This window comes from Lolium perenne, chromosome 4, assembly GCF_019359855.2.
Source record: "Lolium perenne isolate Kyuss_39 chromosome 4, Kyuss_2.0, whole genome shotgun sequence".
In the NCBI taxonomy this organism is placed as follows: Eukaryota; Viridiplantae; Streptophyta; class Magnoliopsida; order Poales; family Poaceae; genus Lolium; species Lolium perenne.
Genome location: NC_067247.2, coordinates 150,901,016 through 150,927,742, shown reverse-complemented (window position 1 = coordinate 150,927,742; position 26,727 = coordinate 150,901,016). Strand labels below are relative to the sequence as shown.

The window sequence follows — 26,727 nt, the reverse complement described above, 5'->3', positions numbered from 1 at the left end:
ATAGGGAGCATATGCTCCCAAAACACCACTCCCGATTAGTAACATGATATATGTTACTAGACTAAGTTACTCTCTATTATGAGCAGCCTGGCAACCAATTGGGCATTGGAGTTCCAGTAACAACTGTCAGTGCTATCTTGTTAACTTCAACTGCATTACGGAGTACCACTAATCTTCTAGAAGCCATTAATTCAAGGAACGCATCAATAGTGCTGCCCATGTGCCACTGCTCTGCTTCACCACCCTTCACTGTACCTTGCTCATTCACTCACCACCACCTAGCTCTAGCTGCTACCCCGCGGATTCGTTCAACCCGAAAGCGGTTTCTCAATCAGTAGCTGCTGCCGAATCCAGCTCGTACCAACAGAGGCAAGGCAATCCGTTCGGTTTCGTGCCAATCCGAGCAAAAAGTTGGGCAATCTTTTACCGAATTTGGGCATTCAGTTCATTCATTCTTCAAGTCAAACTTAGCAGCTCCGCTGGCAGCCCGGATTCTTGGTTCGGCTCTCACGTGCTGCTTCCTCTCCGATCCGGCGCCGACCGCCTCCACCTCCCCCTCCCTCGATCCGCATTAACTACTCCTGCTCCCGCCTCCTCGTCAATGCGGTGGAGGCGCCAGAGCTAGCTAGCTAGCGAGCTGCAGATCGATCGCGGCACGAGCAGAAGGAGGAGGGGCGCGGTGGTGGCAGAGGCGGATGGAGGATGAGGGGAGGTCACTGGCGGAGACGCCGACGTGGTCGGTGGCAACGGTCACCACGCTCATGGTCGCCGCGTGCTTCCTCCTCGAGCGAGCGCTGTCACGCCTAGCCAAGGTAACTCATTGCCGACTGAGCTTTGCCTGCTTGCCTTCCTTGGTTAGTGGAAGCTAGTACATAGCTGATCTTGTGCTTGATTGATGCGCAGTGGCTGCGGAAGACGAAGCGGAAGGCCATGCTCGCCGCGCTCGAGAAGATCCGCGAAGGTGACCCACGGACACGAACTCTGACCAATATCGTGTCGCTGCATTGGATTTGAATATTACTGTCACGTTCACTTGTCAAGTGTCATGATGGAAGCTCTGGACTTTTACAACCAAAAACCCCGCTTTATTTGCTACTGCTGCTGCTGCTGTTGCTGCTGTTGCATGTAAGGTGTTTGAATGAATGCCTGAACAGAAGGGAACCATGTCTTACTTGCAGAGATGATGCTGCTCGGCGTGATCTCGCTGCTGCTGAGCCAGACGGCCAGGTGGATATCGGAGATCTGCGTGCCATCCACGCTCTTCACCAAGAGATTCTACATGTGCACGGAGAGCGATTTCGGTGACCTTTTGCAACAAGGGGACAACACCGCGAACCACACCCACATTGGTAGAATCCTATCCGGCAGCCCATCGGCTGATACTTGCAGTGAGGTAAAATGTAGAATCGACTGACTTCCAAGGAATCAATTTTTTTTGGCCGGAAGGGCGCCTTTGGTGATCTGGCTGTCTTTTTCTCTGCTTGCAGGGCCATGAACCTTTTGTTTCCTATGAGGGTCTTGAGCAGCTGCATCGTTTTCTGTTTATTCTTGGGTTCACTCATGTGCTCTACAGTTTTGTGACAGTGGTTCTGTCAATGATTAAGGTATGTTTCCATTATTCGGTATTGATCACACATAGCGACAGTCTCTACTTGTTTACTGTATTTTTGCATCGATTTCTTACAGATATATAGCTGGAGGAAGTGGGAAACCCAAGCATGTACACTCTCCAGGGAGCAGTTGCAACGTAAGGTCAAGTGAAAAGGGATGCTCCTTACGTCATATTGTTGTACTGTATTAGTGATACATTAGGTTACTAATATTTGCTTGTTCTACCTGAGACGTTTCTCTCTCTATCTCTCAGCTAAGAGAAAGATTATGCGGAGGCAATCGACCTTTGTCTTTCATCATGCATCTCACCCATGGAGCAAAAGTAAAATACTTCTATGGATGGTAAGTTTGAGGCAGTGTTGAGGTTTTACTGATTCTTACTGCATTTTGTTCTGCGCGACCCTGTTAGATGCTAATAACTTGAATGTTTGTATCATTTTGAATTTTACCTTATGGGTGTGCTAGGTTTTTTTTTATTGAAAACAAAGTCTAATATTATTGTTGTAATAAAAGGGCAAATGATTCACGTGATTGAACTGTTGCAGCTATTTAAATAGGATATATCCTACGTAGTATATACACAACTACACGTTGCTCTCTGTGATGACTTTTAGATTTTTTGTAAACTGTCAAAAGCTTTGTGATATAGCTTGTTGATATGTGATATGTCCTATGTGATATGTGAATGCATTTGAATTTTGACATTTCTAATATGCTCTAGTATATCTGGAAATGTTGCAGCTGTGCTTTCTGCGTCAGTTCAAGGGTTCTATTAAAAAATCAGATTATATGGCATTAAGATTGGGCTTTATTACAGTAAGTGCTCCTCACCCCCCTTTGGGATCTTCTTGTTTACTAGAATCTTGATTCTAAATCACTCCCGCAATGTGTTGTGATTGCTTATCTAATTTTTTTTCTCAGTATCATAAGTTGCCGACTTCATACGACTTCCACAAATACATGGTACGGAGCATGGAAGATGATTACAATGGAAGTGTTGGTATCAGGTAATAAAACTGAACCTGCACTCATTATGCGCTTCTCTGCTTTTCATCAAGATCAGACAAACTTATCTTTTCTGGATTGCTTAGTTCAAAGTATGTATCCTGGTATGAAAAGTCTCTTCCATTAGGCTTAACGTGCAATGTGTTTGCTTAGGTGATCCTGATTCTTTCCACTGAATAGAATATTTGTTCGTTTTCCGATGCGCTGGTCTTATGTGTGGGTCGAACACCATATTGGTACCAAGGCTTATGTTGGACAAACTCCTCACGACAAGCATGAGAAGCAATGAGAGACTTGCTAGTTAGGTTGTGACAATGGGTTGTGATGCATGTAGCTGTTGGTTACAGCGGGAGCCAGGAGAAACCACTACAGTAGAAAAGCAACAACTACAATTTGATAAGGGAGTGAACTGAAAAAAAAGGCTTTGACCTCCTCTGCTTTGGCGTATCCCAGTCCTTATCCTCTCTCATCTCCCTTGTAACCTCAAATCCGTTCTCTGTTCTCCCTAAACTTTCAAATACTTGTGTATGTGTGTGTACCAGGTGATAGTTCGTACATAACAAAATAATATCGTGATTGCCAACACAGATTATCAGATGAAGAAATCTGAACATGTATCCTTCTTTTTTTTTTCGAGAAAACGCAAAGGACCTTTGCGTTTCATTTCATTGAAAAGGAAGAGTTTGGATTACATCCTCCTAGGAGGCAAAACACAGGATTTACTGAACATGTATCCTTCTTGGATCTCGATTAAACTATGATACCTGCTTTCAGTTGTGTAGGATTTACTTGGTACATGTTATACATGAGCTAACATTCTATTTGTTGTACAGTTGGCCACTTTGGGCGTATGCCATAATATGCATATTTGTCAATGTTCATGGTACTACCTCCCTGTCACTTTATCACACACCTAGATATCTTCTTGTTAGCTTTAATCCTGATTTTAGGTCTGCCACTTTTCATTAATTGCAGGTCTTAATATATATTTCTGGCTATCATTTGCCCCTGTTATTGTAAGTACTACCCAAATTTCTTAACCAAAGTTCTAGACCCAGTTAATGGTTTTTGTCGTTTTATGTGTTGGCCTAATTACCCAACTTCAAAATGTTCAAAGCTCGTCCTGCTTGTGGGCACTGAGCTGCAGCATGTTGTCGCTCAGTTGGCGCTGGAGGTAGTTGAGGCAACAGCCACAAATGTTGGGACACAACTGAAACTGCGCGATGATCTGTTCTGGTTTGGAAAACCTCGGGTCCTGTGGTGGCTTATACAATTCATATCATTTCAGGTGATCTCTTACTATCGTAGATATTGTTGTGCTGCCTTGAACAAAGTCCTGCTTGAACATGTTGCACATCCTAACTTTTACTCTTGCTTTCAGAATGCATTTGAGATGGCAACATTCTTATGGTTTCTGGTGAGAATCATTTAAAAAAAATCTGTGCTCAGTTATACTGTTTTGGATTAATATGCATTAGCACGAGGTGTAAGGAAGCTGCTGGATCACCGAATCTTTTTGAATCTGGATCACAGCTTAGGTTATTAGTGCTAAGCACATAAGTGGTTGCAAAAGTTTCCAACTAAACAGCTCTATAGGCCAAGAGAAAAGAAAGTAATATCATCACCTGTCATCACTTCATAGTTCATATATGGAAGTTCCTATGGATTATTTGGTGCATTTCACATAGCATCCTTACAGCATCGTTGGTTGTTTACTAATTTGTATTCATCATGTGCAGTGGGAACTGAGTGCGAATTCTTGCTTCATGAAGAACCAGTACATGGTTGTTGTTCGCTTGGTTTCTGGGTAAGTTCCAGAAAATGAATATGTTGTGAGTCATGACTAATGTCAGCATCTCCATATACTCATTTGACATATTGTATGAGGAAACTGCCACGTATCCATGTTTGGCATTAATTTTTATGACAATCTACTTTAAAAATCAAATGTACTGTCTACATAATTTGGTATAAACTATAGACAAATGGAATTCGTATGTAGAAACATTTTTATATGTGTACTAGTCCAGACTCAGGACTCATGCAGCTTTTCTTTTGTGCATTGCAGGCTGCTAGTTCAGGTTTGGTGCAGCTACAGCACGCTGCCCCTTAACGTGATTATTTCCCAGGTATTCTAGAATGACAAAACCTAATTTGAAGTTCTGAACAACCTATTACATCAGATTACTGTCAACGGATTGCAGTATTGAATTGTTTTCTCGTGGGGGCATTCTGTTTCCTTAAGCTGTTGCAGTAGACTAGGTAGGCAGGTCATATGCTGTTCCCTTGTTCACGTTTCTTGTTTCGACGAAACTTGCAGATGGGATCCAAGTTCAAGAAGTCACTAGTCTCCGAGGGCGTCAGGGACTCCCTGCACAGCTGGTGCAAGAGGATCAAAGACAGGAGGCACAACCCGCTATTCTCTCGGAACGGGACGCTCACGTCGAGGTCGGTCTGCTCCCTCGACACGACCATCTACGAGGAGACCGACCACGAGACCAACACAGTGTGCACGCTGTCGAGGACCGTCTCGGCGTCGTCCCTGGACGAGGAGCTGACCGTTGTCACTGTCGACGACGATGACATCGCTCACATCGAGCAAGATACTAGTCTGCATCATTAGCTGTTCCGGTGAGCCCCGTTCACCGCCGAGCTAAGCATGAGCAGCTAGGCTAGAACGGAGAGTGCCCATTCCTGCCTATGCTCTGTAGTAACTGCACACGATAACCTGCCGATTACACGGTATATATATGTATCAAGTGATTGCTCCTCATGGCAACCATGGAATTACTCTGTGCAAATTGAAAAAAATCTCAGTGGGACGCTTCATTTGTTCATATGGGGGAGATGTTCAGACAAATGGGGTGGAAAACTTCTGCCATGGAAACCAAGGGCATCCTCATCTGTCCATTTTCCTAATTTTCTCATTTTCTTATGAGACGTATGATTTCAAACATAACTATTGTCACACATGTAGATTCAACAACTCTTCAAATTAAAAAAAAAAAACCTACAAATACATATGCACCAAACACATGAAAATGAAATTACCAAGTTTTGTGCCTACATGTGCTCGACTAGATCACCCTGAAGTTGCAGATGTAGGGACAAAATTGAAAATGAAATTATTGACATAATTGGATAAATGGAAGGAACCCCTTGGTGGTGCTTTGGACAAATTGAGAACATATTGACAAATGGAGGAGGTTTATGGCGTTAAATTGTCCTGCAAATTGCCTATTATTCCAACACAAGATATATCGTTTTGACTTGTTTGGTTTTAATTTTTCTTTGGTTCAACCATCACTAAGCATAGATGAAGGAAGCAAGGTTTTAAGATTTTGTTGGAGACCTGGCAATCATTATTATGAACCTTGCAAATTACCCTATTTCTTTAGTACTAGTAATTTTGAGAGCATCGGGTAAAAACATAGAGGCATGCACACACAACACCACCGCAAATATGCACTTACACATGCCTACTAAAGGTTGGAGTAGCAGAACTACAATATTTATGGAACACCACCTCACGCTGAAAGAATATTCTAACTTAACGAGACACATAATACGTTAAACCTGAGATTTGATCATTGTTGCTTGGGGTTCAATAACCCTCATAACCACCAAATGATAGATTTATTATGTTCATATTAATAAAGAATGATTTATTGGGATTGAACTATTAATTAGTTACAAAATCATGATTAATGTGCCACCTTATTTTACATTGATGAACTTTGTTGTAGAAGCTGTAGTGGCTTAGGTACTTATGTGAGACCTGCGTTTTGGCTCTGTGGTGTAAATTCTCCCTTTAAAATGTTCTTTGAACACATATTGAAATGTCAATAAATTCAAAATAATATATGCTAGGACATCTTCACAAACTATGTGCTCACAAAGTCGTCTTACAAAAAGCCGACCTTTCTGTGTGGCCTTTGCAAAAAAAAAAGACACAATTTGATGCTAAAATAAGGGTTTACAAGAGATATTGTTTTTTTACACATAGCACAAAAATTGTCTATTTTTTGTAGAACTTTGCGTGAGTAGATAGAATGTGGACATGTAAGACGAAATATTTTTAAGAATTTTTTTCACAATTTTTTTTTGTAAAAGTGGGATGGTATGTCCCCACTTGGGAGTTGGGCCGCATGGATATCATTCACTTCTTAGTGCTTGATGATGATATTGTGTCCTGGATTGCCCTAGGATTTTTGGAGGATGTTTTCTTCGTACTTGTGTGTTTTATAATCATGTGAACAACAAAAACTACAGAAGCTTGAACTTTTACAGACACTGTTCAGAACTCACGATGACACGATGGAATTTACACGTAAACGATGACGCAAACTATGCACGCACAACGAATCTTCCAAGCAGCCCTTTTATTTTGTCTCCTTAAAATTTGGAGAGGGAAGAAAAAGGAGAGTAGAACAAGGCGGAGCACAAGCACAGGTCTTCACCGAACCACAAACGCAGCTTTGGCTTCTCTATTCCAACTCCCGTCCAGAGTCCAGCCAAGGCCCGCCCCCGCGCACGTAATTTCTTCGCTCCGGAGGAGAGATGCAGACGGCAACGGCCGCGGCGGCGGCGCCGTGGACGCCGACCCCATCCCCGTCCACCTCCTCCTCTGCGACCCCCTTCAAGGTTAGGGTTTGCGCCTCTCTTTGCCCCTCCCCTCCCCTCTGGAGGCGATTTGTTGGTTCCATCGAGCTGATGTGTTCTTGGTTTCGTTCGCAGGTGGGGACGGGTCTCCGCACCTCCTCCGCGCCGAGGCTGCTTGCCAAAGTGGCTCGCCCCCGGCGGCGGCCGCGACAAGGTGCGTCTTCTTCCCCTTGGTTATTGCCTTCTTTACCATTTCGGCTTGGTAATGGTTGGTGGATGTCCCGAGCATAAAACCAGAGCAATCTTTTTAGACGTACCATGGAATTTCGTTGCTGTAAATCCGGGCAATTACTTCGGCTAAAATAAACAATTTCTTGGCCCCAAATCGTGTTGCTGTGAACCCCATCTTTCCGTTGTCAACTCTGCCTGTTGTTCCTCCAAATTAGATTGTTTGCTTATGTTTCTCTAGCTAGGATTAGCTCCTTCTCCGACCCTTTTATCCTAGGTGGTGTTCAGATTTCAGATGGTGTCATAGATCAATGAATTAGAGATGCAAACGCTTGGTATTATGTGCTGTCTATGGTAGTTACATCAGTGAAACAGCACTTCACATTAGAGTAGACCCTCCATCCAGAATAGTTTCTTTTTTACGTTGTACAACCGGGACCATGCAAATATCAGTTTATCGCAAGTACTATCTTTTGAGATAGTCCGTAGTGGGAGCTTTGTACTGTATGTTCTCTAATCTCTGAAATGTGATGATCGAACTTATAACGATAAACATGTTGGGAGTTTGAACCAAGCAGGAACATATCCTAGCTTTGTTTGAGCTTAGATATTGGGCATATTAGTGTACTACTTGCTTGTATTATTGTAACTTTAAGAAGCTATGGTGTGTCAGTGTTGACATAAATGGAGCATCCTTCTCTCGCAGTGGTGCAGGCTATTGCCAACCCAGATCCAGCGGTCGAGCTGCCATTGACTGCTGAAAATGTGGAGATGGTGTTGGACGAAGTGCGTCCCTACCTTATGGCTGATGGAGGCAACGTCGTGTTGCACGAAATTGATGGAAATGTGGTGAGGCTGAAGCTGCAAGGAGCTTGTGGATCATGCCCATCCTCAGTGACAACAATGAAGATGGGTATTGAGCGGCGTTTGATGGAGAAAATACCAGAGATTGTCGCAGTTGAACCCATCGCTGATGAGGAGACTGGTCTTGAGTTGAATCAAGAGAACATAGAAAAGGTAATGGTTTTTATGGTATTCAAGTAAATTTTAGCGGGTAGATGAATTGATACCTATAGGCAATAACATTTTGAAGACTTGGAAGAGAAAAAGTTTGTGATGTAGGTTGAGTTGAGTTAGATAATTTTGCCCAATTTCAGGTACTCCTATAGTTTTTCTAAAAGTGTTCTCGCGCCATGCAAAAAATATGCTTTAGCAACTGAAATTCAGAAATTGATGATATGTTTTAGTTAATTATATTTTAAGCTGGAAACTTAAATTGATGGAGCTGTTTAAGGGGCTGTGTTTTGAACTTTTGATTATGAGCTGTTCTTATCTACTTACAAGTTTATAAATGTAGATCTTTTTGAAATTTGCCATGGCCTCCACAGTAACTACATTAACGACTCCACTATTTTCTACTTTAATCTAATATTAAATTCTTGTGGATGGTCACTACAATTTTTACACATTGATCATCAAAACTAGGACAATTTCTAAATTAGCTTTCTAGAACGTCTTATATTATTAAGTGGATGGATTCATATTTGACTGTACATGTTCTAAGATGATTTATTGAAGAGGGAGTATTCACATTTGAGGTCCACAATGGTGTATCAGTTCATGGTGCACTAATTTGCTTGTTAATGCTTTGCCATGTTGTGAAACTTCTCTGTATAGCATAGATAAGTTCCTCCTGTCCGTATTTATTTTACCTTGTATGAATAGCTTCTGTTGATTCCATAGTTGTTGTGCCTTGTAGACTGAAGTAGTGGCATGCTAACTGGTACCACCTTCTTTCTGTCATCAACAGTATCCAGGCTCCCCTTATATATAACATTATTCTTTGAGTATTTTCACTAGTTTTGGATAATATGCCAAGGTATTGTAATGACCAGCTACTGGTTTCTTTTTTTTTACTGAATGTCAGGTGCTCGATGAGATCAGGCCGTACCTTTCAGGCACAGGTGGCGGTGAACTCGAGTTTGTTTCAATCGAGGAACCTATTGTTAAGGTCAGGCTCACAGGCCCAGCTGCTGGTGTGATGACTGTTCGGGTGGCCCTCACTCAGAAGCTACGCGAGAAGATCCCTAAAATCGCAGCTGTCCAGCTGTTGTCATAATCCCTAAAGCACATTTAGAAGCCAATACTTTACAATGAGAATGTGTTGCTACAATAATTGTCAGGAAGTTGTAATAACATTTGTATATGTAGCCACCCAAAGAGCTGTGCGAATATAAGTTCCAAATAGTGATGGATGGCCAATACGGAATGTCAAAAAGGTGTTCACTTGCTGGATTCACAAAAGTTTTGGTTTGTACCTGTACAATCTGTGAATACAACTTCAGCCTGTAGCAATATTTTGCAAAATGGACTAGATACTACTGATGTGATACCTTGCAAGTTTTCTGTTATTTTGGAGAGTAATTTATATTGCAAAATCGTTTGCTATCTAGCTTCGCAGTTGCGATTTGGCATGCCTTGTACAGTATCTACTTCGGTCAGAACTTATTTTTGCTCGGTGAATACTCAAATTAGCAGCGCTGGGCTGTTGTATTCTATCCAAGATCATGTCGCTACATGAGGGATCAAATATGTACTCACTCAGATCCGATTTAATCAACGCGATGCAATAGCTAGCTCCCTTGAAAATTCTGTTCTGTACGCGTCGATTAAAAAGAATCCGAGGGTGTGACTGCGAAGAACATATACTGAAGACGAGGGAGACAGATCGAACCCAATTTCTTTGCCGCTGCTTAGCAAGGAGAACATGAAAAAAATAACTACCAAGCGAACAAGCCACGCTGTCGATCACCAGTCCGTGGTGCTTTCTTTTCTTCATCTCGAGGGTCTATTGACCAGACACAACGTGCAGAAGGCAATGCGAAATGACTACAAATAATATCTAGTGGAGACGTTACCATAGCAGCGCCCGTGGCCTAATGGATAAGGCGTTTGACTTCTAATCAAGCGATTGTGGGTTCGAGTCCCACCGGGCGTGCTTCTTTTTTTTCCTTTTTGCGAAAATGGCACCAATTTGTTCATGAGTCCTTTATACGGAGTATTTACATTTGAGCTCTTATTAGGAATCTGTGAATATAAATCCAATACTTTTACTTAGTTTTTCACCACACTACATTTTACATCTTCAAGATCACGCACCTACTTCTCCTGTTTTATTTTTGCGCTTGCTGTCAGGATGTACGCAGTACGCAGTACGCTTGAGTCTGTATAGAACACATATCTACCTACACGTGTACGCAGGCTCTGATATGTGGCCATGTCTTTCTCGATTTTATGCAGGTTTTTATAATCGTAATCACCTATATTACATTAAGGAACACAAAATTATAGACTGAAAGGATGAATAAAAACAATTTGTTTCATGTCTATTTTACTATCTCTTATACGATAAAAGTGTCACAACTTTATCTTGATACAGATATATCTAGATGCATTTTAGTATAGATACCTCCGTAAAAGTTGAGTCACTTATTTCAGAATGTAGGGAGTACCTCCCACCCACACACACCCCCCCGAAAAAACATCCCCGCACATTTCGAGGAGGGAGTATATATATCATACAACCAGAGTGGAGATTTTTGGCTTCTGAGCACCAATGATCATGTTGTTTTAACCAAACTGGAAAATACATATACAAGTTTCAAAAAATATGAAAAATTTGGATGTAGGCAATGATTTAAAATCTGAGTATTTTTAGCTACACAAAATATAACAAAAGATGGATCTGAGTATGTATATTTTAAAATCTCCAAATTTATCAGATATTGTTATTTTTGTGTAACCCACTACAAAGACTTTTGCATTGCGATATTTTTTTTCTTGTAGGTTATATCATTGACTTTGTCCAGATTTGTTTTCAGAACCTTTAAAAAATTTAAATCATTGATTTTTGAATATTTGAAAACGAAGGAAATAGCTCGGGAGCCAAAGATATTTTTCGCAACAAGCGAGGCATCCTTCTACAGTATTTCTTTGATGGGAACAGGACACCTGCTCAACGAGCCAATGTCGATGTGCCACGGTCGACGATCCTTCCCCAGTGGCCACTTCTTTTCCCTTTCAAACACCTGGCTTCTCTATCCTTCTATCTGCTCTAGATCGAGGAGAGGCTAGGCAGACCGACTAACCAGCGAAACGAAGCTGGTGACGGCGGCGGCGATGGGGATCTGGGGCTGGCCCTGGGGGCGGCGAGGGCTGTCGGGCTTCGGCTCGGCATCCACCGCCGAGGATGTTGCCGCCAGCGTCGACGCCAGCCATCTCACGGCCATCGTCACAGGTGCGTGCCTGTCTGCCCCGTGGCCTGAGCTAGTAGTGTCTTGCTGTCACACCTGAATCCCATGGATGCCGAGAAAGAGCGAGGAAATTATGCAGCAATCCTCACCTCATCTAATCGCGCCATTGCTGAATGCGGAGTCTGGCTTCTAGTGGCAGTGTGCTGATTATTTAAGTGATTAAAAAAATATGATTAGTGAGGTTATTTGCAATTGGTAATCTGTACTACGCATTTGGGAGGGCTAATGACGCACATACATAGAATATTGAATTATACGTTCGAAATTTTGTTTGGATTTTTTTGATATTTAAAATATTTTTCCGGTGGTGGCAGGAGCATATGCATGAAAGATCAAAATTGCATTTCGGGTTTTCTAATGAAGGCCGCCTAAAAATTATTGTTTAGTCTCAAAGTAGCTTGGCTAGAATAGAAACCTAACTAGAACCTGTATGATTTTTTTTAAAATGTGCCTCGTGGCAGAATTCTGAACATTCACAACGACCACAGTTCATGCATTGATGATTTTAAACATGCATACATGGATGATTGCAACTAGAGGACACAAAATTTAACCCTAATTCATCACCGTGTAAACCCTAATTGCCGTAATGCGGCTCTAAGATTCCTCACCAGAGCCTATGACGAGGCGTTGACTTGGTCGACGGGTTTACTAGTCGTCGGAGGCGTGGTTGACAAAGTTCTTCCCCTGAGCCTTCCGCTGAAGGCCCTCGGCGGGCGAGGCACGCCTTCTCCGCAACAAGACCATTTATGAGGAGAAGTTCGTTGAGCTCTTGTCCTTGTGGCGTCCGTCCGGTGAGACCACTGCAGTAGCCTTGCGGTGACCTCCTCCTCGTCCGATGAGTAGACGATGAAGTCCTTGGGAACGTGTTGCTCCCGGACTCCTCGTCGGTGGACCGAGCGATCGAGTCGGTAAGACCATCTCCGACTCGGTAAAGGAAGACAACAACGAAGGAGAGGGAGCCCAGTGAGCGGCACCGTGTGAGCTCCTTGCCTCCATATCATGGGCATTGTGCGGAAGGCCGACGACGATCTGGACCCATGTTGGTCCAGCGTTTGGCACCGCGCTTCCTCGGGGCCCTCCAACCGGAGAAGTTGTGCGTGCTTCTCGTCGAAGTTCCATGGTCGCGCGTCGATGCAGGAGCTGCCAAACCCGACCCCGTCACGATTGAGCAGAGGCCAGGTACTCATGGCGACGCGGGGGGTGCAAACTTTGGGGGTTGCGGTGGTAGATTTGGCCGACGACGAAGGATGTCATTGGAGACTGTGGGGAAATGCGATGGGTCTGAGCCCTCAAATCGACCTCCGATCGGTAGATATACTAGCCATGGGGTCCAGTTTGATGTGGTCGATATAATCTTTACGGGCGGGCTGAGAGGTTTACGACGTCTGTTCGGGTCGCAAAATGCACTCATACCTTTATCAGTCTGATTTTTTTTTACACGTCAGTCCTATATAAGGTGTCTTGTAGAGATGCTCTTAGGAGCCCCTTTGGGATCACGCACGTCACATCCTCCGAGCATGGTCCAACAATGTATTTTTTATTTAATTATATTTTTTTTTTAAAATTCAATAGTATATTAACTAAGTAGAAATTTCAGGGTGCTCCATGCACCACCCTGGTCACCCTATAGATCCACCCCTATCCTAGCACCTGGTGTCGTTGGATGGCCTCCATCATGCTGACGTGGGCATCTCCCCACCTGATATCGTATCCCTTATCTTTTCCTCGACTTTCTTCTTTGTTCTCACCATGTCATTCCTACCTACTGCCCACCATCGCACCCCTCCCCCCGAGCTATGTCGGGGGTAACTGTGCCGCATTCTCCCACATCCAGGTCGTTGCCCCATGTGTTCCGGCTCCATGGACGCCTTTCCAACTTCTTACTCGACGTCAACAACCTCCTCAAGACTTCATGTTCGCCGGCGACAGGCCACCGAGTACCTTCTTGCCCCGTGAACCCTGCCACTCACTACACCCCGCTCGCGTCTTGGCTCCACCAAGTGCTTAGATACCGCTAGTGCTACATGGATCTACAAAGGAAACTCACCAGTGATACTAATGAAGAGTGAAATGCTACATCAGTCAATGCTGATGTTGTTTTGAGAGTACAATGCTGATGTTGTTGCAAGGGGATGGCCATGATGCTACTGTCGATTTTCGGTGATGCTACCAACAATGGGGTGGCGGTGTTGGCGCAATGTTGCTGCAAGGTGTGTTTTTTAGATCTACTGCGACAATTGAGGTGTTTTGCTGCGAGCCAGTTGGGATTTTCTACATAGTCATATTGTTTTTCCTACATTTTAAAATGTTGCAATGTGTTTTTGCATGTTTTAACCCACTCGGGCTCTTTTTTTTTTGCAATGATGCTACAACAGTGAGGTCGCCAACCCTAATTGCCGTAATGCAGCTCCGAGATTCCACACCAGAGGTCTATAGTGAGGTCTCCGACGAGGTCCATGCCGTTTTTTTTGTCGAATCGTTTTTTCACAGAAAAAACCAAAGCGGGAAGTTGTTTGCTACATAGAAGCATTTGCGGGATTTATCTGAGGATTAATTTTGCTATCGGGATTTCCGCACCTGGGATTTTATAAATCTCAGTCGACTTCTTAGCAATTCGATTTGCCTCACGATTTCGTGCTAATATATTTTAAGTTTGCGGTTGTAATCTAGACTGTTGAATGTACCTCGAGATTCATGCTAGCCTATGAGTTGTACTTAGATTGTAACTGAGAGTTAGATGAGTCACGTGAATGCGATTTAGTTAAATTTAAGTCGACTGAGATCTAGACATGCCCTTTTGGGATAGATACATCTAAATTTAAAAAAATTAAAAATATATTTTATGGATATAGAGTAAAAAATAGAATAAAACGTTTTATTTTAAGAAAGGAAAGCAAAAGCAGGATTATGTAGGCTAAACGAACACGGAGTCTGGATTTTGTAGGCTAAACGAACACGGAGTGTGGATGGGAGGGTTTGATCCGGGTACGCCCAGCTAGCGCTCCCCTTTATTTATGTGCCCAACCTAGGCCCAATCTATCTATCTCTCCCTCTTCAGCCGCCCCTCCCCTCCCCTCGTTAGCAGCTAGGGTTTCCTCTCGTCCCCGATTTCCCGATCTCCAACCCCATGGCGGCCGCCGACGACTCCAAGAAGATGATCACCCTCAAGTCCTCCGACGGCGAGGTGTTCGAGGTGGAGGAGGCGGTGGCGATGGAGTCGCAGACCATCCGCCACATGATCGAGGACGACTGCGCCGACAACGGGATCCCGCTCCCCAACGTCAACTCCAAGATCCTCTCCAAGGTCATCGAGTACTGCAACAAGCACGTCCAGGCCGCCAAGCCCGCCTCCGCCGACTCCGCCGCCGCCGCCGCCGACAGCTCCTCCGCCGCCGCCCCGCCCGCGCCCGCCGAGGACCTCAAGAACTGGGACGCCGAGTTCGTCAAGGTCGACCAGGCCACCCTCTTCGACCTCATCCTCGCCGCCAACTACCTCAACATCAAGGGCCTGCTCGACCTCACCTGCCAGACCGTCGCCGACATGATCAAGGGCAAGACCCCCGAGGAGATCCGCAAGACCTTCAACATCAAGAACGACTTCACCGCCGAGGAGGAGGAGGAGATCCGCAGGGAGAACCAGTGGGCTTTCGAGTAGAGCCACACTACCCTGCCGCGGCCGCGTTGATGATGGATCCTGAAACTCGCTATTTCCGACGCTGCTACTACCTTTTATGTAATAATTATCTTTGAGTCGAGGTCCGGTTTATGAACATCTATCTATCTATCTTCGGTGGTTGTTTATGTCTGGAACAAAAACTATATGTTCAGTCGGTTTTATCTATGAACATCTATCCTCAGTAGTTGGTTATGTCTGGAACAAAAACTATCTATCGTTTGTCAGCGGTCATGACTTGTGAACTGAATCGGTATCATCAAATCGATTATTTGCTTGCTAAAAACTTTGGCAGATTAGAAGAAATATGTACTGCAATACTATTATTCAATCTTCTAAATGATGATGTAGTAGTATTATTTTGTTGTTGTCTGGTTTGTTTACATCTACCTTCAGTGGTTGGTTATGTCTGGAATGAAAACTATCTATCATTGATCAGCGGTCATAACTTGTGAACTGAATCAAGTGGAGCTTTTGCTTGGTAAGTATAAAATTTTATTTATCAGATTCCAAGAAACATGTACTGTAATAGTACTATTGTTCAATCTTATAACAAGATGTAATAGTAGTACTGTAGTATTTATTTGTTGTTTTACCGTAAACAAGCATCAAGTCTAGGTCCAGTTTGTCAACATCTATCTTCAGTGGTTGGTCATGTCTGGAACAAAACTATCTATCATTGATCAGTGGTCATAATTTGTGAACAAAATTGGTATTGTCAAGTGGATATTTTGCTTTGGCAGATTACAAGAAATCTGTACTGTAACAACACTATTGTTCAATCTGTAAGAAGATGTAATAATAGTAGTACTATTTTGTTGTTTTACCGCAAACCCTGGTTTCTGAACATTTTACTTCAGTGGTTGGTTATGTCTGGAACGAAAACTATCTATCATTAGTCAGCGGTCATAACTTGTGAACCCAATCAAGTGGATCTTTTGCTAGCTAAAATAAAGTTTTACATTGGCAGATTAGAAGAAATATGTACTGTAATACTATTGTTCAATCTTCTAAGAAGATGCATTATTACTACTATTTTGTTGTTTTACCGTAAACCTGTATCAAGTCTAGGTTCCATTACTGCAATAAGATATTTCTATGTCATACTGTATTGTTCAATCTTCCAAGAGGATGTAGTAGCAGGTTCTATTAATGCAATGAACTGAGCAAAGCAGTACTGTTTTCATAATTGTTCCATTTTGGAGCAGAGCTTCCTGAATAAAATAATTGAGCTATCATGGTTCACAAGCCAACCTGTAGTATAATCTGTTCAGAACCTAGGAGGCATAACAGTTGATTTTACTTGTTGACATGCAGGAGCAACAAATGGCATAGGGAAGGAGACTGCCAGAGTTCTCGCATTGAGGGGAGCAAATGTGATCATACCAGCAAGGACGCTGGAAAGTGGAATGAAGGTGAAAGAGAGCCTTGCTGAGGAGGTCCCGAGCTCGAAGCTCCACGTCATGGAGATGGATCTGAGCTCCCTTGATTCTGTTCGTAGCTTCGCGCGCTCCTTCAACTCATCTCACAAGCATCTTAATGTCCTCATGTATGTAAATCTGGCATCATCTGACACACTGCAAATACTCGAAAAAAGCACAAGTTGTGGTGAACACACTGACTGAAGTGTTGTTTGTGCTTGTCTTCTGAAGAAACAATGCAGGTATAATGGCCTGCCCTTTCCAGCTATCCAAAGATGGGATTGAGCTGCAATTTGCCACCAATCATCTTGGTACGTATGTGTCTTTACATTTATGGCATAAACAAGACTGTCATTTTTCTACTCACTAATGCAAAGGTCTTTGTGGTTTGATGTCTTTTGTTTAAGTGCTCTTACCCATATATCCTAAATCATGCAAACATTGTGGGATATGCTGTTGCTGATGCTGAGTTTAGATGAGATGTTCAGTAATTCAGGCTTATATAAACACCTGTTTAATTTTCACCTTACGAGCAGGCCATTTCTTGCTGACAAATCTTCTACTTGACAAGATGAAATCGACTGCCAAGGAGACCGGTGTACAGGGCAGGATCGTGAACGTATCTTCAACAGCTCATAGAAGAAGCAATGGCTCAGGCTTTGATCTGAACAAGCTGAAAGACAAGTCCAAGTGAGTCATGTATTTACTGATTTTGGTTGCATGAACTCGGCATAAAACCTAGCTGAAATCCTTCTAACTATCAAAAAAATTACAGGTATAATGCATTCAGTGCATACTCGCACTCCAAATTAGCCAATATTCTCCATGCGAATGAGCTGTCCAGGCGTTTTCAGGTCTGCAATCCCTTAAATGTTACGTCCCTGGTATTTTATCATGAGTTAAGCCTAGAGCAAACGTCAGCTGAAACATCACAATACATTCAAGTAGTCTAAGCAATGCTGCAACAAAATGCTGCTGTTGAAATAAGATATTGCACAATAAGGTAACACATCATTTTAGGCTCTAAAGGTCTAATTGACTAATGGTAGTTTGGTGGAAACCCAGGAACAAGGATGTGATCTGACTGCAAATTCTCTGCACCCTGGAGTCATCGGAACTAACATCGCTCGCTACATAGTGACAAACAGTAATATTTCAAGGAACTTAATGCATCGATTCTGGGACAGAACTGTTCTTTAGTGCTCAGTTAAGCAGTAACACCAAACCTTAAACCGAATGTTCTGCAGGTGTGCTGACCTCGATTTTCTCTCTGGCCAAGACTTTCCTGAAGGATGTGCCCCAGGTAATCTAATCGTTCGCGCTGTTCAACTGTATTGCTCTTGATATTACACTAGAATCTGTTTCAATCACTCAATCCGTCACAAGAGGATCTGTATCACGAAAACGAAATGGTAAGAAGATATTGATATGCAGGGAGCTGCGACTACTGTTTATCTGGCATTGCATCCTGATGCCAAGGGTGTATCCGGCAAATACTTCGCTGGTTGCAACGAGGCAACACCAACACCCGTCGCAAGAGATGCAGAGCTGGCCAAGAAACTCTGGGCGTTCAGTGAAGAACTCGTGGAAAATAGATCAAAATGATGTGATCTTGTGTGCTGTGAGTGGTCTGTACATGAATATATCGACTGAGCAGAGTATGTGTTCTAATTGTAAAATGCGTTAGTTTCATGTATCTACTATCTTTTCAAGGAAAATATGATTAGATTGCAATTGTTAGTTATATTTTTCCTAGAAACTTATGAATCCCATCTATTTGTTCATATCAAGCGAATTTTTTTTTTGAAACGTGAGACATTAAGAAATTCCATCCGACTTATTATCAAGTTATTTCTCTTGGTAGGCTAGCTTTTATTCTTTAGCATTCAGGAAGTTGAGTTGTATCATACGTTTTCGGCAGATGTCATATTTTGTAGTTAGATCCCATATTCACAGATATATCCGTTTCTATTATTCAAGGTTGTAAGCTAATTTATTTACCAAACTATATTTTGGTCAGAATAAGAGCTTATTATTATTATTATTATTATTATTATTATTATTATTATTATTATTATTATTGTTGTTGTTGTTGTTGTTGTTGTTATTATTATTATCTTTGAAAAGTTCTCTTCTCCCCATCCTCATCTGCTTTTCAAATTATATGTTTGTATTTCATTGACACAAAAATATAGCTTATCTTGAGGTGCTCTTCAGTTTTGATTCTTTTACATTTAATTAAATTAATTGGCTTGAAAAGACATACACACGTGTGTACAAGCGACATGATAACATGGTCTCTCTTGCTCAACTCCGCGAGGTATCTATTTAGAAATATCCAGCAATAAAAAGAAGCAGCTCGTCAAATCATCATGCCTCTTCATGAATATGATACTGTTTTCAGCTAAAAAAAAGATACTCTTTCTCTTCTGAATGTATAACTACCATTCGGTCAATCCAATCTCCGCACATGCTAACGAGTGGCAGATAAAGAATCTTGGATGGCAGTTCATTGGTAGTGTGGTTACTATTACTTGAGTAACACACGCTTCATGGCTAATGAACAATGGTCCATCTTAATCAGTCGCCTCCTTGTTTCTTCTCCGGACATCACACATGACTCGTTCTACATCCACACCATTCTTATCCCTGTCCGTGTGCGCACAATCTCCTCCAAGCCTGTCCTACCGTTGACGACACTATAATGCTGATGGCTATGAACAAGGCAAGAGGGTTCCCAGGCATGCTTGATTGCATTGACAGTATGCATCGTAGGTGGAAGAAGTCCCTTACAACATGGAAACTTCAGTACTCCGGGGCATATGGATGGTCCTCCAACCATGATTCTTAAAGCCATTACAGGTATTTGAATAGCAAACTTCAGAAGCGCTAGTTTGCCAAAACAGCTTATATTATGGAACAAAGTGATATATCAACTATGCAAGGCGGGAGAATATGGTGTTTTTTTTCTGCGGGAGAAAAAGTAACCAACGACCCACAGCCTTCTGCTGAACCGGGTCATGTTACAAATTATTTTATTTTTAAACTGAATTCAGATTGTACTCTCACACAACATATACAACAACAAAAAAAGAACAACATGTAAGTCATAGCTCAACACATCTGGAGACGGAACAACACCGAAATTGTCATACGGTTTACACATCTGAGAGATCCATGATATGGAACACAAGACATAATTCAGACTAAATGAAGATGGAGCAGCACAGTGAAGGTGAGGACACACACACAAACACACCTTTGTTTAACTAAGGATAGGAGGTATTACTATTACTTAGCTGGTTTCCTTCGCTTACTAGCTAGTTCATTTTCTGCTTTTCTTGTACCCTTTTCCTTCAGCCGCAGGAGACATCGGACTAAAAGGACGCTTAGGACTCAGCTTAGGACTAAATGGATTGGTAGGACTAAAAGGGGGCGACTTAGGACTAAATGGATCTGTAGGGCTAAATGGAGGAGGGTTGTGGGCTAAAAGCTGGAGACTTGGGACTAAAAGGAGGAGGATGTGCGAGCCTGTCGATGTAGACGGTGACGGGGACGTTGTCGCCGGTCAGGTAATCTTTCTTCACCCTCAAGCACTTCATCTCCCCCGGCGCCGGTGCAATGCTGGACAGTGAGCTGCTCTTCATCACCGGCGACTCCAGGGTCTGCCTCGTGCCGTCGTCCGAGTGCTCCACGGCGATTTTGCATGAGAACTGCGGGGGCACGCCGCCGTCCGCCCGGATGCAAACCAGCGACACCTCCACCTCCTCCGCGCCGCGCTCGCTCGCGGAAAGCAGGAACACGCTCCGGCGCCGATCAGCGTCGTTGTCATCCTCGCCAACGAGGACCTGCCAGCGCCAGGAAAGGGGCAGGCTGATGGCCCCGGGCTGGCCGTAGTGGATGACGAAGATGGCGCGCGAGTGCTCGGAGACGTGCTTGAGGAGGTTCTGCAGGGAGCCAGAGAAGCCGCAGCGCTCCGGGCAGCCGCAGGGCGCGTGCTGGCACGCGCGGCGGTGGTAGGCGGCCTCGTGGTAGACGACCCCGCCGACCTTGCAGCCGTGCTTCTCGTAGTCGCACGGCACGAAGACGGCGGCGGCGAAGTCGTCGGCGAGCGTGGAGTGGGCGACGGTGCGGCCGCAGGACTCGCCGTGGGCGCCGCGGCAGAACGAGCACATCAGATGATTCACGTCACACTGCAGCATGCGACCCAAAGATAAAGGGATCGATCAAGCCAAGCAGATGTCGAAGCAAGATCAAGACTTGGAATTATACATGACTATTCTGCAAGGAAAGAAAGATTGGGGCGTTGGTTGGTTGATCTCACCTTGAAGATGGGGGGTTTGAGGGGAAGGTGGCAAGCATGGCAGTCCAACATCTCCGCCGCCATATGCTCCGTCCTAGCGCGGACCGCCTGCTGCGGCTGCGGCTCCGGCAACAGTGCTCCGTCTCCACTGCCGCCGCCACCCTGGCTCATCTCTCCTCCTTCTCTTATTGGTAAGGCGCAAGCTAGGTTCAGTACAACAATGTCTAACACACAACTGGACTCAGTGGCGGAGCCAGGATTGGAACAAGGCCCGGGCCAAAAAAAAAAAAAAAAACTAAGCGCAAAAGCTATCAAAATATCTCATGGAATATCACATGAAATTTGGGTACGATTGTGAAGATGAACACATAAATTCTACTCATTTGTTTCTTTAGAGGATTTCAACTCAATTGTCAACAATCCAACAGACTACATCTAGTTTGCCTACTTTCTTCGGTTTGGGAATTAATTCACTCATTGGTGGGGTGCTGAGGTAAAACCTCTTCATACCATATTCTAGTACATCATATAATCGATTAGGGAAGTTGTTAAATGAATGAACATGTTCCTTTGCTGTACAGACAAAAACATTTTACCTAGCAGTGGAGCCTTGAGCCGTGGACTAGGAGTGGTGGGGCTGCAACACAGCAGCACTCGGCCCGCGCCGGCCAGCAGCAGCACTTGGCAGCACTAAAGGCCACCAGCTAGGCTAGGGATGGCGGGAACTCGTCCAGGGAACATCTCCAAGGTGCGGGCTGGGGAGGAAAGCCGGCTTGCCGGCGAGGCGGAGTGTCGTGGGCATGTGGCGGCGCGCCTCCTGTCGCAGCTAGCGATGGGAGCCTGGTTCGGGCGTTGTGTTTGCTCACTTATTTCGTTTCCAAATGAGAGGATGGGCCAACTGAGTACTGTGTTGCAACCTGGGCCAAGTCAGAAATTCTTATAAATAGCAGGCCGACATGTTTGCTGCGCCCCGGGCCACGGCCCTGGTTGCCCGGGGTGTAGTTCCGCCCCTGACTGGACTCTCACTTTACTCAACACCACGCCATCTCGTCATATACTCCATGCATGGTTGCACATTATGCGGAGGATACGCATCGGAGATTGCGAGTAGCTACTCCTTGCCAGGTTGCACATTATATGCAGGATATGGCGAGTACAACAAGTTGGTCTACTACATGCATGTCAGGGTGCACATTACATGGAGGATAGGGAAAGAGTACAAAAGATCGCTAGGTACTACATGCCAAGTCCCACATTATGAACTCATCATTCATGACCAAAATTTCGGCCTGGCTCGACTTAGGTGAGTGGTACGACTTTACGTTCGGGCTGGTGATCGACATCATTTTTTTTCTCGGGAAAATAACCACTAGTGAAAAATGGGGCTTCAGTCCTGGTCCATTTGGACCTTCAGTCCCGGTTTCCGAACCGGGACCAACCATGTGGGACTAAAGTCCCGGTTCAAATGTCCACCGGGTCCAAAGGGGCTGCCACGTTGTCAACACCCGGATTTTTAATTCCAGATACCTATTATGCCATACATCGCAATCCCAGGAAGATTGTTGTTGCGAGACATAACAGTCGATATCATAAGTCATCATTTATTACAACCCATACTTGTCTTACAACTTCAGATCACATGATCCAATATTACACAAATAGTTGATCTAATGATCAACGAACACAGTACATAGCGGAAGCGTAATAGAAGTGGACTATCTAATCCACAGGCCAACACTTGACGTTAGAAGAACTCCTAGTTGTCGTAGGCGTCCTGCTGGTCGTCACCTTGGTAGTGCTGCTCCTCTTCATAGTCTGGTCATTTGAATAGCCAGGGACACAGCCGTGAGTACTTTAAGTACTCATAAACTAATACTAGTGTAAGTACTATTAATTTTAGTAAGGGGGTACTAAGCTCTAGTTCATTTTGCGTAAAGCTAGTTTTAGTTCACAAGTATTTGATAAAAGACTCTTCATGTGCTAACTAACTCAAGTAGAAACATTAGTGTCATTCCCACAACTCAGTTGTGATTCCAATCAAGTCACCATTCAATTCATCAATCCTTTCTTTTCAAGAAAACATCTGACACCAGAAACAGTATGACCTTTCCAACCGTCCGTAACCGTGGACACGGCTATTCGAATAGATTTACACTCTGCAGAGGTTGCACACTTGTGCCACAACATTTGATTACATACGTCAGGGATAACCCTGAATCATCGTAACTCAGTACGCGGATCATCAACCATAACCTTTCACTTACATACCCTAGTATAGGCACCTCTCCCCATGAGCTTGGCCTCCCAGTGAAGACAAACCGTTAGCCTGGGAACTGCACAGGGCTTGGACCGGACAATTCACCTCATTTCACATCATTTCACTTTCGACGGAGGCAGCCTCGGCATAACCCCTATGATGCTTGTTCAGAGGGAACCCATACTAAGATGCATAAACTTCCAGTTAAGCCCTACCCATAATCAGGTATTGTGGGGGTACTAAATAATTGGAAAGGTATCGCATCCAAACCAACATCAGTTTTTGCCAAAACTTCACCATATCATTCAAGTCATATTCACCTTCAAAGATCTCTCCCTAGAATGAATCATCATTCCAAGGTTTCAAATTCACTTCAAAATCACAAGTTCCCATCTAGAGTAGTAACTTTTATTTGTTAGCACTAGCATCTAATCATGAGGGGTGCTATCTAGCTTGTCAAGCTTTGAGGCTAACTTTAGTACTCTTGTAGCATTCTATACTTAGACCAAAGTTAACTATAAAAGTAATCTTTGATAAACAAAGCAAAAGCTTGTAAAGTAAAAACTTGGGATGGGATCCTTGCACATAAAATAGAAGTAGAGTTGCCTTGCTCAATAGAGCTTTGTACTTGCAAGAATATTAGCTTGCCTTGGTTGGTGTACTGATTAAAGTGGTCTTCCTCTTCCTGGAAGTAGACCTCCTCCTCCTGGTACTCCTCAGTACTAGCGTCTAAAAACGGATACGAGGTAACAATCACCAAACAAGGTTCAAGAGATAGACTAAGCACACAATGGATCCACACAAACTATTCTAGCATCATTACACACCTAACATATTAGTTGAATTGGTTTTCTTTCTTTAAGAAAAATAATTTCCTCTCATTACAATATAGATTAGAGTTTCTATTTAGTTCTTGGAGGGAATAATTTCCTCTCATTGAATCTTGTTAAGATTTAATCTCCTTAAATGAGTAATGTATGAACCCATGTTGACTAAGGTCAACCATTCACAATCCTTATTTGGGAAATGATTTAAATGAGGTAGAATACCTCATACCATTTAACCATAACACTTATGATTTAACATCTCCAAGTAATTCAATGTGAGAGTAAGTAGACCAAGGTCACAACCTCATATGAAGTTACTTGGGACCAGATTTAAATGAGGGCAAAACACCTCATATGATTTATTATATAGTTTTGGACAATATCACTTGACTAGAAATAGCCATATAGTCCTTTATTTCAACTAGGCCATGATCACACAAAGTAACCATGCCATATTTTTACATAATCAATTAGAGTCTGTGAAATGTGATCTATGAGAGTTGAAATCAACTCAATAGCATTTTTGGTTGAATTTTAAATAATGTTTGAAGTTGCAAAAGTCCCTGCCTTATTATTTTTGTCACATTAATTCTACATAGAATCTCATGCTGAGACCAGTGTAGTTGTGTAGATCTTTTCTCTAGCTTTCTAACCATATGCAATTCATTAAATTTGGTTGAGCCAAACTAATTCTATTTAAATTTGAAAAAGTATCTGTAAGCAATCTGGATTTAAAACCAAAATTTGAATTTGAATTAAAAGGGCTGCGCGGGAAAACTACTTGGCCGAAACTGTTTAAACGGGCGAACCAGCCCACCACGCGTCCAGCACGCGTGGGCTGCTGATAGGGTGGGCTCCACCCGTCAGTCTCTGTTTAAACGCGAAGGGGTACGGGTGACTCTGGGACGTTGGATTAGAACGAGATCCGACGGATCCCATTCGTCGTCGTCGCCGACGAGCAGAGCTCACTGGCGTGGCGCAGGTAGGGGTGGGAGGCTCACCGGCGGTGCGACGAGGTCTGGCAGTGTGCTTTTTGAAGGTGTAGTCGACGGCGAAGCTCCAGGTACCGGCGGCGTCTCCGGGGAGGGCTCCAATCGACGGCGAGCTTCCGCGGCGGCTCACGGCAGTGGTGAAGAAATTGGGTGGCTCCAGTGGCTAATCGAGGCGGGGAAGTAGTCGAGGAGGTTGAGGGAGGAGAGGGGAGTGTGGTGCTGTGAAGAAATCGACGAGGGGTGGTCTCCTTTTATAGGCGCGGAAGAGGGGGCAGGGTACTGCGGCAAGTCGACCATGGCGCGGGCGCTGCGGCGGCGTAGGGAGGTAGGCGATGGCGCGGCACTGTGCTGCGGTTCCTGGCAGACCTCCTGGCGGCAACCGCGGGGCGGGACGGTGCCTAATTCCGTCAGGGACAAGTGGTGTACTGCGCGGCCGTGGTGGAAGGTGTCGACGATGGCGACGGCCATGGCTCTCGCGCGGGCACGGGTGCGTGTCTGGCGGGTTGCTGTCATCTGATACGTCTCAAACGTATCTATAATTTCTTATGTTCCATGCTAGTTTTATAAAAATACTCACATCTTTTATATACACTTTATATCATTTATATGCATTTTCCGGCACTAACCTATTAACAAGATGCCGAAGCGCCAGTTCCTGTTTTCTGCTGTTTTTGGTTTTAGAAATCCTACACAGGAAATATTTTCGGAATTGGACGAAACAAAAGCCCATGGTCTTATTTTCCACGGAGCTTTCCAGAAGACCGAAGGAGATACGGAGTGGGGCCACGAGGTGGCGACACCACCAGGCGGCGCGGCCAGGAAGGGGCCCGCGCCGCCCTATGGTGTGGGCCCCTCGTGCACCTCCCGACTCTGCCCCTCCGCCTACTTAAACTCTCCATCGCGAAAACCCTATTACCGGGAGCCACGATACGAGAAAAGTTCCTGAGACGCTGCCGCCGCCAATCCCATCTCGGGGGATTCAGGAGATCGCCTCCGGCACCCTTGCCGGAGAGGGGAATCAACACCCGGAGGACTCTACATCACCATGATCGCCTCCGGACGGATGTGTGAGTAGTTCATCCTTGGACGATGGGTCCATAGCAGTAGCTAGATGGTTGTCTTCTCCTCTTGTGCTATCATGTTTAGATCTTGTGAGCTGCCTATCATGATCAAGATCATCTATTTGTAATGCTACATGTTGTGTTTGTTGGGATCCGATGAATATGGAATACTATGTCAAGTTGATTATTGATCTATCATATATGTGTTGTTTATGATCTTGCATGCTCTCCGTTGCTAGTAGAGGCTGATGACCCACAAGTATAGGGGATCGCAACAGTCTTCGCGGGAAGTAAAACCCAATTTATTGATTCGACACAAGGGGAGCCAAAGAATATTTGTAAGCCTTAACAGCGGAGTTGTCAATTCAGCTGCACCTGGAAACAGACTTGCTCGCAAGAGTTTATCAGTGGTAACAGTTTTATAGCAGTAG

General features: G+C 44.0%; 5 protein-coding genes and 1 non-coding gene across 6 annotated transcripts; 5 read left to right on the top strand and 1 right to left on the bottom strand.

Annotated features, from left to right (window-relative positions):
• Positions 1-229: 229 nt before the first annotated feature.
• Positions 230-5,453, top strand: LOC127294152 (MLO-like protein 4). Its single transcript, XM_051323906.2, has 15 exons — positions 230-812; positions 904-961; positions 1,179-1,393; positions 1,488-1,604; positions 1,687-1,747; positions 1,865-1,953; positions 2,353-2,427; positions 2,533-2,618; positions 3,450-3,499; positions 3,592-3,632; positions 3,734-3,904; positions 3,998-4,033; positions 4,356-4,423; positions 4,685-4,745; positions 4,937-5,453. The coding sequence occupies exons 1-15, from the start codon at positions 696-698 to the stop codon at positions 5,237-5,239; spliced, it is 1,548 nt and encodes a 515-aa protein (XP_051179866.1). The 5' UTR covers positions 230-695; the 3' UTR covers positions 5,240-5,453.
• Positions 5,454-7,042: 1,589 nt separating this feature from the next.
• Positions 7,043-9,831, top strand: LOC127294151 (nifU-like protein 2, chloroplastic). The gene is made up of 4 exons (XM_051323905.2): positions 7,043-7,260; positions 7,354-7,432; positions 8,153-8,463; positions 9,374-9,831. The coding sequence occupies exons 1-4, from the start codon at positions 7,177-7,179 to the stop codon at positions 9,563-9,565; spliced, it is 666 nt and encodes a 221-aa protein (XP_051179865.1). The 5' UTR covers positions 7,043-7,176; the 3' UTR covers positions 9,566-9,831.
• A 540-nt stretch (positions 9,832-10,371) lies between these two features.
• TRNAR-UCU (transfer RNA arginine (anticodon UCU)) lies at positions 10,372-10,444 on the top strand. Its single transcript has one exon. It is a non-coding gene; the product is annotated as a tRNA-Arg (tRNA).
• Positions 10,445-11,471: 1,027 nt separating this feature from the next.
• LOC127294149 (short-chain dehydrogenase TIC 32, chloroplastic) lies at positions 11,472-18,590 on the top strand. Its single transcript, XM_051323903.2, has 8 exons — positions 11,472-11,743; positions 16,753-16,984; positions 17,088-17,167; positions 17,393-17,546; positions 17,632-17,710; positions 17,922-18,003; positions 18,104-18,159; positions 18,291-18,590. The coding sequence occupies exons 1-8, from the start codon at positions 11,626-11,628 to the stop codon at positions 18,459-18,461; spliced, it is 972 nt and encodes a 323-aa protein (XP_051179863.1). The 5' UTR covers positions 11,472-11,625; the 3' UTR covers positions 18,462-18,590.
• Positions 14,793-15,630, top strand: LOC127294150 (SKP1-like protein 1). Its single transcript, XM_051323904.2, has one exon. It carries the CDS (start codon positions 14,890-14,892, stop codon positions 15,415-15,417), a length of 528 nt encoding a protein of 175 aa, XP_051179864.1. The 5' UTR covers positions 14,793-14,889; the 3' UTR covers positions 15,418-15,630.
• A 1,287-nt stretch (positions 18,591-19,877) lies between the features above and the next one.
• Positions 19,878-21,421, bottom strand: LOC127294148 (putative E3 ubiquitin-protein ligase SINA-like 6). Its single transcript, XM_051323902.2, has 2 exons — positions 21,181-21,421; positions 19,878-21,049 (listed from the first exon to the last, which is right to left on the bottom strand). The coding sequence occupies exons 1-2, from the start codon at positions 21,328-21,330 to the stop codon at positions 20,321-20,323; spliced, it is 879 nt and encodes a 292-aa protein (XP_051179862.1). The 5' UTR covers positions 21,331-21,421; the 3' UTR covers positions 19,878-20,320.
• Positions 21,422-26,727: the final 5,306 nt, after the last annotated feature.

Bases quoted from the DNA above. Each gene is read 5' to 3' on its own strand.
- LOC127294152 (XM_051323906.2), top strand. From the start codon at position 696: ATGGAGGATGAGGGGAGGTCACTGGCGGAGACGCCGACGTGGTCGGTG. The intron at 1,605-1,686 runs GTATGTTTCCAT...GATTTCTTACAG, and splicing joins TGGTTCTGTCAATGATTAAG to ATATATAGCTGGAGGAAGTG. The intron at 4,746-4,936 runs GTATTCTAGAAT...CGAAACTTGCAG, and splicing joins TTAACGTGATTATTTCCCAG to ATGGGATCCAAGTTCAAGAA.
- LOC127294149 (XM_051323903.2), top strand. From the start codon at position 11,626: ATGGGGATCTGGGGCTGGCCCTGGGGGCGGCGAGGGCTGTCGGGCTTC. The intron at 16,985-17,087 runs GTATGTAAATCT...TGTCTTCTGAAG, and splicing joins AAGCATCTTAATGTCCTCAT to AAACAATGCAGGTATAATGG. The intron at 18,160-18,290 runs GTAATCTAATCG...ATTGATATGCAG, and splicing joins TCCTGAAGGATGTGCCCCAG to GGAGCTGCGACTACTGTTTA.
- LOC127294151 (XM_051323905.2), top strand. From the start codon at position 7,177: ATGCAGACGGCAACGGCCGCGGCGGCGGCGCCGTGGACGCCGACCCCA. The intron at 7,261-7,353 runs GTTAGGGTTTGC...TTTCGTTCGCAG, and splicing joins CCTCTGCGACCCCCTTCAAG to GTGGGGACGGGTCTCCGCAC. The intron at 8,464-9,373 runs GTAATGGTTTTT...ACTGAATGTCAG, and splicing joins ATCAAGAGAACATAGAAAAG to GTGCTCGATGAGATCAGGCC.
- LOC127294150 (XM_051323904.2), top strand. From the start codon at position 14,890: ATGGCGGCCGCCGACGACTCCAAGAAGATGATCACCCTCAAGTCCTCC.
- LOC127294148 (XM_051323902.2), bottom strand. From the start codon at position 21,330: ATGAGCCAGGGTGGCGGCGGCAGTGGAGACGGAGCACTGTTGCCGGAG. The intron at 21,050-21,180 runs GTGAGATCAACC...CGCATGCTGCAG, and splicing joins TCAAACCCCCCATCTTCAAG to TGTGACGTGAATCATCTGAT.